This window comes from Gossypium arboreum, chromosome 5, assembly GCF_025698485.1.
Source record: "Gossypium arboreum isolate Shixiya-1 chromosome 5, ASM2569848v2, whole genome shotgun sequence".
NCBI classification, from domain to species: Eukaryota; Viridiplantae; Streptophyta; class Magnoliopsida; order Malvales; family Malvaceae; genus Gossypium; species Gossypium arboreum.
Genome location: NC_069074.1, coordinates 80331355 through 80346746, shown reverse-complemented (window position 1 = coordinate 80346746; position 15392 = coordinate 80331355). Strand labels below are relative to the sequence as shown.

At 31.5% G+C, this 15392-nt stretch overlaps 1 protein-coding gene across 2 annotated transcripts; it reads right to left on the bottom strand.

Annotated features, from left to right (window-relative positions):
• Positions 1-14499: 14499 nt before the first annotated feature.
• Positions 14500-15392, bottom strand: LOC108482681 (uncharacterized). 2 transcript variants are annotated; one of them, XM_017785801.2, is made up of 2 exons: positions 15019-15392; positions 14500-14916 (listed from the first exon to the last, which is right to left on the bottom strand). In XM_017785801.2, the coding sequence occupies exons 1-2, from the start codon at positions 15298-15300 to the stop codon at positions 14737-14739; spliced, it is 462 nt and encodes a 153-aa protein (XP_017641290.2). In that variant the 5' UTR covers positions 15301-15392; the 3' UTR covers positions 14500-14736. The 2 variants fall into 2 exon arrangements, with proteins under 2 accessions (XP_017641290.2, XP_017641291.2); XM_017785802.2 differs by having other exon boundaries at positions 14500-14910; positions 15019-15389.

Sequence of the window (15392 nt, the reverse complement as noted above, 5' to 3'; positions counted from 1 at the left end):
AACTAGAATTGTATCTACCTTGTTAAGATCCTTCATCTTAAAATTCAAGGCTAGATACTCTTTGGTCTCATGAACATATTCCATGTTCGTCCCAAAAATTAACAAATCGTCTACATAAAGACAAATAATTACACCATACTTATCGGTAAATTTAGTGTAAATATATTTATCCACACCATTATGTAAAAAAAACCATATGACAAGATAATTGAGTCAAATTTCTCATGCCACTGTTTAGGCGCTTGTTTTAAGCTATATAATGACTTGATCAACTTACACATCTTATGTTCATTTCCAGTAAGCACAAAGCCTTCTAGTTGCTCCATGTAGACGTCTTCTTCAAGATCACCATTCAAACAAGCCATCTTAACATCCATTTGATGTACATGTAACTTATGGATGATGTAAGTGCTATAAGAATTCAAATGGAGGTCATCCTAGCGACTGGTGCATAGGTGTCAAAATAATCTAGGCTTTTCTTTTGCCTAAATCATTTAGCCACCAACCTAGCCTTAAAGGTTGGAGCACCCCCTGATGGAGTATTCTTCCTTTTAAACACCCATTTACACTCGATAGGCTTCGATCCTTGAGGAAGATCAACTAGAATCCAAGAATGTTTTGGTAATATTGAATCAATTTCATCATTGATCGCCTCTTTTCAAAATGTCACATCCCTAAAAGTCATGGTTTCACCATAGGATTGTGGATCACCATCCACATTAAACATTATGGTGATCTTTCTAATTACGAATTCTTTATTTCCCTCAACAAGAAATACTAGCGATTGCGAGGAAATGGAATCAGGACCAAAGTCCATTACTTTTCTCACTCTTTGACTTTTTCTCGGCTTTGTATCCTTATTATCACAAAGACTTCTTTTGGTTTGATCACTTGAGATCATTGGTTGATATTTTTTCCCGAATCTATTGAATCATCGAAAACCTTATTTTCAATGAATACAACATCTCTTGTTTCAATTACCGTATTTGACACTAAGTCAAGAACACAATAAGCCTTAGAGTGTTGGGCATATCCAACAAATGCACCTTTGAAGGCTCTTGGTCTTAACTTTGTTCTCCGTTGGTCAGGAACTTTATAGTAAGCCAAGTACCCTCACACTATGAAATAATCTAAGTTTGGCATCCTACCCTTCCATAACTCATATAGAGATACTTTGAATTTTCTCGATGGTATTCTATTAAGGATATAACACGTAGTCAATAATACTACACCCCATAGATTATATGGAAGTTTAGCATTTAACAACATCAAGTTAACTATATCTACTAGAGTACGATTCTTTCTTTCTGTCAAACCATTTTGTTGCAGAGTATAAGGCGCAGAACACTCATGTACCACACCTTGTTCCTCACAAAATACATTAAATTCATTTGAAAAATATTCACCACCTCTATCATTACGAAGCACTTTGATTTTCTTACTAAACAAATTCTCAACCTCATTTTTAAAATGTTTAAACATATAAAAAGCCTCGTCTTTACTTTTCATGAAATACACATAAGTAAATCTATAGAAGTCATCTATAAAAGTGAGAAATATCATTTTCCACCTCTTGTTAGGGTTCCATTTAATTCACAAGCATTTGAATGGATTAAATCTAACACTTGTGAATTCCTTTCACACTTATTAGGAAATCACTTCTTGATAATTTTTTAATTAAATACAAATTTCACATTTATCCATAAAATCATTATTACTTAGATTGATATAACTATTCTTTTGCATATATTGTAAAGTTATAAAATTAAAATGTGCTAAACATGCATGCCACACAGGAGAAGACTTAACAATATAAGTAGAAGAATTGACTTTATTCATATTAATGCTCAACTTGAAAAAACCCTCGTTACAATATCCTTTTCATACATATATATCACCCTTAAGCAAGACAAACTTATCAAATTCCAAGATAATCTTGAACCGTTGTTATATAGAAGACTCTCAGACACTAAAATATTTCTCACATCGGGAACATGTAACAAATTGGTCAAAGTCAATTTCTTCCCAGATGTGAAGTTGAGTTCCACTGTACCTTGACCGAGCACCTTAACTGATTGATAGTTGCCCATAAGCACTTCACAATTTGCCACTAGTTCATAACTCTCAAACTGTTGTCGGTCATTACACACATCGACAGTATCTCCGGAGTCAAGCCACCAATTACAGGACTTATCGGCCATGGCTATGTTGAGTTTGGTAATCATACCAATCTCCAAACTCTCGATTCCTTCCGTAACCATGGTCACTAAGTCCCTGTCTTCCACCATATTGGCTTTGGAAGTTATGGCATCATGCTTATTTTTGAGAAATTTTCAATCCTTAATATAGTGTCCTTTCTTATTGCAATTATAACAAATGCAATTTTTTTTCCTTGTCTTGCACGTCATTGGTCTCAGATGTCACCTTTCTCTTACCATTTTGAGAGTTCTTGGACTTGTTCACATGGTTCACTTTAGAACTTTGGGGAAGATACACCGCATCACACTTTTGAGTTTCCTCTTCAATAACAAATGCCTAAGTATTTTCTCCATAGTGAAGTCCTTTGCCATATGCAGAAGTTTCTTCCGATAATTCTTCCAAGACAAGACCAACTTTGAAATAATAGCGCCGACTTGTAAAAATTCTAGAACAACAACTTTCAAGTCACGGAGCCTGCTTACAAGGACTTGACTTGATCCATGATTAGGATACTATCGAGCATTTTGAATTTGAAATACTTCATCATTAAAAATTTATCAGTACCTTGTCATTCGGTGTTATATTTCTCTTCAAGAGCTTTCCATATTTTTATCAAGGATTGCATCAACATGTAGAGATCATACAATCGATTAGACAAGGTGTTGAGGATGTGTCATCGACATGTGAAATTGTCTTTTTCACTCTTTTTCTTGAGTTTAGCCACTTTCGTAATTTTCTCAAGGTTTACATTGGGGGCAGGATCCTCCACGGGTTGTAGGTTTGGATCCAGAACATATGCCACATTTAAGACAATAAGAAGCAACAACATCTTATCCTTCTAGCAATTGAAGTTTGAACCATCAAATCGGTCAAGTTTCACAAACTCTTGGTTCATCACTTTGAATGCGATGGTAGCCTCTGCTGCCATCTCCAAATTAGTTCTCTTTAATTGTTGGAAAATATTGAGTGGAGAAGATAGATCCAGAGATGATATTGAATTAAACAGTAGACTTTGAGGCGCGAGTGACACTTTCCAAAGAGAATTGTTTACCTCAACACAAAGTTGCTAGAGGGTTAAGACAAAGGTCCTCTTGGAATAAAAACGAAGCTTTTGAATTTCCTTCTATTAGAAAAATCGAAGAATTCTATAACTCTTACTCTAATTTCTAAAAACAAGATTGATTGTAATTGTATTTTTGAGGACCATAACCCTCTATTTATATATAATCAATGAACACTATTTTAGAGAGTCACAATCATTTACATTTGATTTCTATTGGACATACTTCTTATAAAAACATGTCTCATTGAATCAAATGTATCATTTGAATAAATCATTACTTTCTAATAACTGATCATCAAAATTATGAATTTGCAATTTACAATTTCCAACAAAAAAATTCTAATCACTGTAGAAAAAAAAACTAATTAGGTTTTACTTAGAGTAAAAAGAAAATTGAAAGAATAAAAAATGAAATATATATAATTTTTATTTTCTTTGGTGTACTTGGTAGGAAGGATGAAAATTTTGAAAGAAATAATTTTCTTCCCATTAATTGCTCACCAGAGTTGAAAAGTAAGAAAATGAAATAAAACTTTTGAAAAATGCATAATTCGAACTAACATATTTGCAATTCTCATTTTCTCTTCTCTTATAATTCCAATTTGGAAGGATAAATAAATAATTAACACAAATCCCACAAGCCTTTACATGTTGAGAGTTTCCTACAACCATATGATAAACAAGAGAAGTCAAATTCGAAATTCTATTTTAAAGAGAAGTGATATTTATCCGGACTATTGCAAATTAGCGTCCATGACTGAAATCAACTTCCTTCTCATGAGGAGTTTTATTCATTACGGCACCTTCACTGACAACATCCATCATATTTCTTTCCATAGGTAGGAGTCCTTCATAAAAACATTGGATGACTAAATGTTTCAAAATTCTATGTTGTAGGCAACTAGCACATAGTTGTTTAGTCGATTCCCAGAACGAATGAGATTTGTAAAGTGTCTAGAAATACATGCTATATAAATCTGTGATAGTGTGATGTGTATGATCCGATCTAATCTTTGTTTTACATATAGACAGAAATACTTTTCAATCGAGCTATTTCATAAAGTGTTGAAAGTGACACTAAGGTGTCTGAGTAAGAATGTGTTTATGATGAGTCGAAACTTGGAAAGGTATGAAGAAGAGTTCATGATATGGATGTGATGAGGTACGAAATGAAATAGTCATAAATCGAGAAATATAGGAAAAGTGAAATGAAATGGAAGTTTATCTTGTGATGAGCGCATCTATGTTTATGTGACATTCATATGATATTATGTGCCTGACTTGTTTGATTAAGTAAATGCTATGAGTAAACTTACTCAAAATTCATGGAATGTATGTTTAAGTACACTTTTTTGAAAAGGATAATTGAAAAATTCGGGTAACATAATTATGTATGTTAATTTGCTTGAAGTGAATTATGTAATTGTGAGGATATGATGTTGATGATAAATGCTAAGTCATAAGCGTGTATTTACGAGAGTCCAGTTAGAGGCTTTACGGCCTCACCCCCTTATCAATGTGGTATTTTATAACGAAAATTCACGAGAATTATGTTGAATAGTTCACAAGTGTGAAACTAAAGAGTACAGTAGTGGAATAATTAAAAATACAGACGGAGTTAAAAATAGTTTGACAAGTGAACACAGTTTTGAAAAAGATATCAAATTATTTTAAAGATTATTCAGATTACGTAATGTCACGGTTAAAGAATAAGTTAACCTTGGCTAATCGACTTATTCAGATATGATGTCTAAAATATGTGTTTGCTGAAGTTTTTTTTTCGAATTGGTTTTCGTTAGGGAATGGAATGATGCAGGGTTCATGATGATAGAATTAGTAAGAGAAATGATAATTGAGTAGAAAAGATGTCTGTGTGTGTGACAGTTATAGTTGAAACGAATATGATGATCTTTTCTAGGTATTATATATATTCTTTTATCCTCAAGTGTATGTGTGTGGTTATTCAGTTTTTGATGGAGTTCTTATGTTGTGAGAATGCTAGCTAACTATGATGTTAGACAAAAGCCCTATTGGTCTGGTCGGTTTATGATAAGTATTTCTTCATCTCTTTGGAATTTTATTCTAATATGTTGGAATGAAGTCGATGGTAAAAAAATAATAATAATAAATAAATAAATAAATAAAAATATTCGAGGTTCAACCAAATTGTGATTCTGAGAAGTTAGTAAAAGTGTTTCATGAGTGTTGAAAGCAACTTCTTCTGATAAGATTTTCGGGGATGAAAATCCCTAAAGGAGGGGAGAGTTGTAACAGCCTAATTTTCAATGGTGTCGGAACAGTGATTCGAGATCACTAAATCAGACAAATGAGTAGGAAATATTATTAATTTAGTGAGTATAAGTTAAATGTGAAGTTAGGAAAAATTTTGAAGTAATGAAAATAAATATTAAAATAATTAGAATCGAAAACAAGGTATCGAGACCTCGAGAATTTTAAATCAAGCCATAAATATTTTTATAAATATTTATGGAGTGTTAATAAGTTAGTATTAAAGTTTCGTCAAGAAATTTTAAAGTTCTGATAGTTAATTGAACAAAAAGGACTAAATTGTATTAAATACAAAATTGTGGGAAATGATTAAATAACTTAAATGATAAAAGAAAGAGGGTTTAAAAGGAAAATAGACCCAAGGTCTCTTTGGGCTGGACGGCAATGGCATGAAATCAGTAAGAAAATAAGGAGAATTAAGGGAAAAATTGGAAAATTGCAAAATTTACTTAATAAAGCTAGGACTAAAGTGGAATTATCTAGATTTCTCTTTATTTTTTCTGCATTCTCATCAGCAAAAACACCACGGAAGGGTTCCCTTAAGCTTTTTTTTCATATTTTTACTTCAGGTAAGTTCAATTATTGATTATTTCTTGAATTTTTTGTGTTTTTGTGAGTTTTACAACTAGGTCCACTTGTTAAATTCATTAGTTTTTGATTCTATGAAAGAAATTGAAAGTTGCTATGAATATGTACTGGAAGTATATGATGATTTGGCATGGAATTAGAGCTTTAAATTGTTTATTTGCTGATTTTATTGAAAGAATTGAATAGAAAGTGAATGTTTGGGACCTAATTGTAAAAGAGTTTGAAGTTAGAGTTTTATGTAGAAATTCTGAAATTAAATAGTTATGAAATAACTTATAATGTCTAGGAAAAGTATTAATTGAGAAAATTATTTTAATTGAGGGGTTAATTGAGCAAGGACTGAATTGTATGAATTGTGAACTTTGGGGCAAAATGGAAATCAACATTTTGCACTAAAACTGTTTTGGACAGCAGCAGTAGTCTAACTTTGAAAAATCACCAGAAATTGTATAAATGGAATTAGAGGATGAATAAAATATTCAATTAAATCTTATTTAGTCTAGTTTCTTATAGAAGAAATGATGTAAGCAATGGAATTGTAAATCATGAGATATGATAAATTTTGTGAGACAAGGTCAGAATGATTTCGGGTTCCCCTGTTCTTACTTTGTAAAATCATAAATAATTTGATAAAAATAATTATGGGCTTAAATTTATATGTTTAGAATCCTGAATGAGTCTATTTTCAAGAGAAACAAATGGTAACATCATTCGAATCCGGTACGAGGAGATAATTAATATTTAGTGAAGAAGGGTCGGAACTGTCAGACAGCAGAACAGGGGAGACTTTAATGAATAAACTGTATTAATTGGCCCAACCAAAAATTATGAAATTTTTATGGTAAGAAGATATATGAGTCTAGTTTCATGAAAAATTAGAGGATCTTAATTTTGAGTTCCGTAGCTCCAGATATAAATAATTTAGTGATTACGACACGGGTGGATAGTCTGAATATTCACATAAGTAATTAGTGAAAATTATAGATAAGGTTACTTACAAGTGTGTTATTTATACCAAGGATGTGGATGGAGAGGAGGAAGAGGAAAAATATATGAATGACTCGTGTATAAATTAAACACATGCCCGATTATAATCGATAAGTGTTGGATTAGAAATGATATAATGTTTTATGTGGAATATTTATTATGAAATTATGATTATCGTTATAATACAAAATTTGTACTTGTGAGTTTATATGGCTAAATTTTAGTGATTATTTGTTAATTTTATGAATTTCATGATGTGTTATTTCATATGTATTAATGATAAAATCGTGAAAGATGTAAAAGCATGAAAATTGAATAAATGATCAAATTGAGCATTTCAGTTCAGTGACAAGATGAATTGAAGGAAAAGACCATAGTTGGACCATGGCAACAAGTGATAAGTGATAGCTTCGGCTACACTTATTTGATCAAGGATAAGTGGAAGTGATAAGTAATAGCTTCGGCTACACTTATCTGATAAAGGATAAGTGAAAGTAATAAGTAATAGCTTCGGCTACACTTATCTGATCAAGGATAAGTGAAAGTGATAAGTAATAGCTTCGGCTACACTTATCTGATCAAGGACAAATGACAACTGAAAAGTGGTAGCTTCGGCTACCTGATCAGTGAAAAGTGGTAGCTTCGGCTACCTGATCAGTGAAAAGTGGTAGCTTCTGCTACCTAATAAGTGAAAAGTGGTAGCTTCTGCTACCTGATCAGTGAAAAATGGTAGCTCCGACTACCTGATCAATGAAAAATGGTAGCTCCGGCTACCTGATCAATGAATAGTGGTAGCTTCGGTGTGATATATGCTACTGTATAAGACCATATCTGGGATATGTCATCAGTGAGATATGTGATTCGTGTAAGACCATAGCTGGGCTATGGCATCGATATGTGATATGTGATTACGTGTAAGACTATAGCTGGGCTATGACATCGATATATGAAGATGTGTAAGACCATAGTTGAACTATGACATTGAGTAAACGAAGTACTCAATTCCGTAAGACGTTCACTAATTTGACAAAGTTTGGTAAGTGTTACATGGAATTATGTGATACAGGAAGTACGAGTTGATAAGATATGAGTATAGAACTTGGTTGATAAATGAATTCATTTGTGATTATATAATTGTTCATCTTGAATGTATTGTCCATATGTATTGATAATTCAAACGTATTAATGAATAAAGTTCCGACATGAAATAAATTGAACACGAGACAAATAATTATAAAATTGAACTCGGAATTCATGAAAATGATGATTATTGATATATGGAGACATGAGACATTGGTATATGAATATGGAAAATAATTGATAAATGTGTTTATTCATAATTATGGAATTATATACCTCATGTGTACTATTTGCATAAAGATGATATTTCAAATACTTTGGTTATTTAAGCTTAAATATGAAACAGATGAAATCAAGATAAGTTGTTATAAAAATATATTTAGATTACAAAGATATGGCTGATATATGTTGTAAGATTACATAATGTGAAATTGTGTATATATATGAGAAATTTAATGAGAAATGAGCCCATACACGTTTCTTGTTATTTATATGAAGTGTACGACTGACAAGGGTGGTGAAGTTATAAACAGAGAGTTACACGGGTTGAAAACACGGGCGTGTGACTCTCCAAAGTGTAAAAATTTTCTAAGTGTTGCAAAAGTTTCATATGTTTACGGTTTGGTCCCGAACCACCCTGAATGTATGTTTTGGGCCCCATAGGCCCATATAAGGGACGTTAAACATATGTATGAAAGTTTTTAATTTAGAAGAAATTTTATGGCTGATTTTTACATATGAAGACTCTTCATGTCGTTCTACTTGATGCCACAACTTTTTTTCTTGATAGATGTAACACCTCTAAACCGTATCTGTCGTTGGATAAGGGTTACAGAGTATTACCATACAACCGAAAACATTTAAACTTAATATCATTCAATAATATAATCACATCATAAATCAATTATATAAATACATACCGTCCTTAAATCGAGCCATCGAGGCCCTAAAAAACATCTTAGAAGTAAATTGAGACTAATTTAAAAAATTTGGAAAGCTTAGGAAAAACATGCAAAATTTGCAAAACAGGGGTCACACACCTATGTACCAAGCCGTGTAACTCACTGATTTGCACCTTAAAGAAATCATCAGATGACACATGGCCATGTCGTTAGGCTATGTGTCTCACACGGTTGAGTCACACATCCGTATGGACCCAAATTTACCTAAAATCAAGCCATTTCAAAACCATCTCATGCTTGAACATTTAGACCAATTTGTACACTTTCAAAGCACCAAAAGTTCACCTAAACACACATACATTTGCCACTTCCAAAATCTTAATTCAACTAACCAATATCCCAATCAAGGCACCACAATTAATATCCAAATATCACCTACCTGGACATGTTCATATGCCTAATTCTATGCAGACAATTCTAGACCATTTAAGTATTAAAATATACCTCATTTAGCCATTCCCAAAACATACAAAACATACCATAAAAGACCATTATCAAGCAATACAAACTTACCAAAAGAACCTTATATACATGCACTTATAAGTGACCAAAATGACTTACTTAGGCAAGCATTATAAGTTCATCAACAAACCATAAGCATCCAAGCACAAACATACCAAGTTACCATTTTACATGTTTATCAAAAACGCCATTATAAACCATCCTATACATGTTAATATTGTCATTTCCAAACATAATAACCTAGTTCAAATATGAGCTAAAACATGTCACAAGTAACCATTTTCCAACCATCGTCAACCTGGCAAGAGAACCATACAAACAAACACATTTAAAGTAACCAAAATCACATAACTTGGCAAAGTATTAAGGTGTACCGATCCAACATAGCTTTCCAAATCTTATACATACCAAAACTCCATTAACACATACACCATATTACCATTACAAATTACCCTATACATGCCATTATAAACCTTAACCAAATTACCAAAAAACTACCGAATTGTCCACTGGATAGTGTGATAGATCTCTGACAAGCTTCCAAACTGATCGAGTTTCTGACAATCTATAAAACAAAATAAAATGATTACGTAAGCAATGAATGCTTAGTAAGCTCGTATGAACTTAGAACATAACCTACCATTTCAATAATGAAATTTATAGAATAAGTACAAACCGTTACCAATGCCATAAGGTTAGTAAAAGCCTATATAACATTATCAATCTCACAAGTTACTATATTTGTTCATAATTCACATGAAATCAATCACGTATAATATAACATTTAATTAATCATCCTTACTATATGATCATGTTTCATTCCATTTGCTTACTTATTGTTTCCAATACCATGAGTTTAATATAAGCTTATTCAAGCATCATCATGCTTACATATTAGTAGATTCATTGATAATCTTTTAAACTCATTTATAACATAAATAGATTTCATAAGATACATTACATAAGCATAAACCTTTTCATACCGTTATGAACCTTTCCATTAAGTCACCTATCGTTTCATTCCTTTTCTTACCCGTTGAACCATCTAGAATTACATATACTCGGGAAAGCTCACACGAAGTGTACCTTTACATATAATCATAATCTTTCCTTTACATCAATTCTCACACGAGTTGTGGAATGGGCATGCTCACATGAGCTGTGGGTCAGAATATAAGTTATACGATGTTGCTCACATGAGTTATGGAGAATCCACAACAAATGTAGAATCCCAATTATCGGTAGGACATTCAAGACCAACACCTGAAACATGAAATCCCTAATGACATGTCATTTGTATCCTAAGAATTCTTAAGGTTCAACCGAGACTCGATATCCATCAATTCGTCATAATGTGGATACGTTCACATATATATTGATTCATTTTCATTAAATACAACATAGTAAACATTTAATTAAATTAATATTATAATGATTACAGTTCATACAAACTTACCTAACTAAATTGCAGTAATGACTAAGTACAGGGGCTATTTGGTAATTTTCTCTTCTCCTCGATTTTTCACTCATTCTTGATCTAAAATAATAGTTCCATTCAATTCACTAATTCTAACAAAAAAGAAATCAAATTCATTTTTATGCAATTAATTCATTTTTGATATTTTACAAAATTTCCCCAAAATTTATCCTTTTTGCAATTTACTCTCTAAACCCGAAACTTGCAATTTCATTATTTTTAATATAAATCACGCTAGCTAATTTTTACCCAATCTTATAACAGCCCATATTTATCCACAATTTACAATATTTTCCTTGAATTTTACCATTTTCATAAATCAATCCCTAAACTTGAAAATCATCAAAAAATACTTAACAAAATACTTATATTCAACAACCAAGCTTAATATCATAAAATTCCAAGAACATCACAAATTCACCCATAGTAAATTTCTGTATACTTAACAATTTAACAAATTAACCCTCAGATTAACTAGATTAAGTTAATACGATACTATAAATATCAAATCCATTAAAAACGGGTAGAAATTACCTACCATGCATGAAGAAATAGCTTTTTAGCTTGGCTTCCATGGAGTATTTGGTTAGACAAAGAAAGAGATTAAAAATGAAAAAGATGATGATAGGTTTCATCTTTTATTTTAATTTTACTTATTTACCAATTTACCTTATTAACCTTTTAAACCATTTAAATTTCAATAAAATTTATCCATATTTATCCACTAATATAAAAAGGTATATTTACCTTTTAAAACCCTTAGCTTATGGTTCTTTATCCAATTAATACAATTAAGCTAAGAGCAATTGACTTTTGTATCCTTTACAATTTAGTCCTTTTAATTAATTAACTATCTAAACATTAAAATTTTTAACCAAATTTTAATACGACCTTAATAACATTCCATAAATATTTTATTAAATATTTATGGCTCGATTATAGAAACGAGGTCCCGATACCTCATTTTTTAAAACTACTTGACTTTATAGTCATATCAGTTGGACCTAATTATTCATTCAAATAACATAATTTTCCAATTCAAAATTTATTTTAATACTATAATTAACTCATAAATATTTAATAATATTTACGAGCTCACTTGTCGAATTTGTGACCCCGAAACTACTATTTTTGACACTAGTAAAAAAACAGTCTATTAAAATAGAAGTAGCACGTCAAGTAGAAAAGAATTATCAAGAAATAACCTTATTATGTCAATCCATGTGGTTATAGATTCAGGAGGTAAATAAAATAGTCAATTCTTCACCTTGTCGGCTAGTGAAGAGGGTAAGGCTCTTAGTTTGATTTGCTCTTTGATCAGTCATTGCCGTCTCATAGTAGAACACACTACATAAAAGCCCTTCAAGCACTTATGAGGATCTTCGTTTGTTTGACCATGAAAAGTAAGCAATAAATGAATTAGTCCAGATTTTAATTCAAAAGATACCTCTAATTTAGGATATTGATGCACAACTGTTGTTGCTTCAGATTCTACGTAGCTAACTCTCTCATTGTTGGTTCTAAACGAGCCATTGGTTCTTCTCCTTTTTGATTTGGTAGATGAAGGTGACTGGTTAATTCTCTCTTGAACTCCCTTCCTTAGTCTTCGAGCAGTTTTCTCAATCTCAAAATTGTATTAGAGTTCACCTACACGAGAAGATCAAAATTTTAATTAATATATTTTATGGTTGAGCAAAAAGAAAGACTGAAGCATAAAAAGGAACATAAATAAAATAAAATTAAAAATAATAGATAGAAAAAGTATTAAAATTAATCCTCGATAAAAACGCCAAAATTTATACAGTTTTCAAGACCTAAAAAGTAAAATTCTATTAAAAAAATAAATTTAGTACATAGCAGTGAGTAGAGTCATATTTATAGAGATCGGTAATAATTTTATTTCTTAAATAAAAACAAGGAAAATAAATATGACGGGGTTTAGAAAATAAAATACTAAAATTAAATTTAAATGTTAACCAAGAAGGTAATAATTAAAATTGAAGAAAACCAACATGATGAAGCTCTAGCCAAATGTAAAATATATCTTTGATTGACAAGTTTAATCATTGATGCACAGATAATTTCATTGTTTTTTAATAAACTAGTTATAGTTGCTGATGTCACGCTTAGCAATCAGTCTCTTTTTTACCTTATCGATAACTAAGAGAAAGCTCGTTGAAATTATTCCCCTTATCAATGAACAACCCCATAATTTTACCCTTAGAATTTAGTTTACTGATAAAATTACGAACAAGATAAACTTAATTTTAACCAACAAACGCACCAAATAGAGTTTATTTAAGCTAGATCGCATGTGTACACAACATTGATTGCATACGTAATTATGGTATTTTTCACAAGCATTAGAATGAATTAAATAATTATAAATTTTTTTATTGACAAAGTAAATATTCTAAGTTATCAAATATGAGTCCTATATTTAAAAAAACTTAAATATTTGTAATTAAATAAAAAACATGTGAATACTAAAGAAAAAAAAAACATGTAAATTTTCACATAGAAACTGTCAGGCTAGGCCATTTTAGACACTTTTGGACTTTTTTGAGTTTGAGTTAGTGAAATAATTTTAGTTAAAATTTTCAATTCCATATGAAATGTTATATTATAAATTCAAAATAAAACTTTATAATTTAAGTTATATGACTAAAATATTACAGCAGTATAATGTTGAAAGTCTAAACTACAAAATTTACCAAAAAGAAGTTGTAATCTCTTTTCTCCCAATATTTCCATAAATCTATAATATAAAAACATAAAATTAAATAATATAATTAACAACTTAAATAATATAATTGAATAGTATAATTCAAGAATATTACAAATAAATTAATATTGATGCACTTATAGAAACCAAGGCTTCCGCTCAATCACGAGAGACGCTTTCCCAAGACAATCTTACCGTAATCAAAAGGAGGTCAATCCACAACCGGCTAAGCCTTAACCTAAACCATGCTGTTCATCAAGATTAAATATCTGATCGAAAAAGTCGTCCTGTTGTCTTTTGGGTTGCTATTAGCTCCATTGGCCATGGATTCTACAAGAAAGTTGTGTTGACATTGATGATTTGGTTTAAGCTATTGGTACCTGTATTGTCAAAGCGTCAGGTAGAATGTATAACAGATGGCTTGACCATTGCTGACTTTTACCAATCCAGCATGTTTTAAAACTTGGTGGTAGTTGCTGCTACTGGTTATGTATCGAGTTGCTGGGATACTAGTTATGTTTCATTGTGCTATTGGAAACATGGTTTGTTGTTGGGAGTTTATTTGTTGTCAGATTTTCTATGTAATGGTTCCTGGTTTGTTGTTTGATGATTCGATGGATGGATGCAGAAGTTGGAGAAACCATAGAGTATAAATTTAGTCAAAAGATAAAATAGTAAAGGCCATTTTGTTTTATTTTTCCATAATATTATACAAATAGTCACCATGTATATATACATGGCACTGACATGATTGTGAAGGCCTACACACTTTCTAATGGTTCTACTGGCTATCAAATTTTTTTACTATAATAGTAATACAGGTAATGCAGCAGCAAGTATCACACAGTTATTTAATTTTGATAGCCTTAATTACCACCACAGCTTGATGAAGAAGCAAAGGCAGTTATGCCTCTAACTCAAATGATGCCTTCATTGTGGGCGAACGACTCACGGGATCAATTTCAATAGATGCATTGTACCCGAACTTTGTAACTTTAAATTTTGGTTTTCCTCTTTTCTCAAGGTTGGTTTTGATTTGCCCCCAGTGAACAGGTTGTCTCTGGATATCAGTATAGACCTGCAGCTTGCATGCAAATGGCATGCAAATGGTCATAGATTAAATGATTATATATACGCATTCTAACTAGTTAATTAATGATAAGATTGAATTGAATGCAACAAATACCTTGCTGTTCTCATCTAGTGGGTTGCTCCAGGCAACAACCCACTTGGTTCCATCACGTCGCCTGTACACAAGACCAGCAACTGAACCATGACTATCAGCATCATCAGTCACTGATTCATGTGTAAACTCACTCGAATCTCCATCTTCAATTATTTCTGGGAAATCCGCATAATGAGAGCCTTGCCAAACTTTCTTGTCAGTCAAGGTTAGAGCTTCGCTGGAAGAGTTCCAAAGCTTGCCGTTTGTGCATTGTTGAACTCTTTTCATTTGAAAATTAGCCATGGTAGCTTAGTATGTGCTTTGGTTAGCTAAAGTTTGTTTTGGTTGTGTTATGCTTCAAATGTTGCAATACACACCTACTTATATACTAGTTT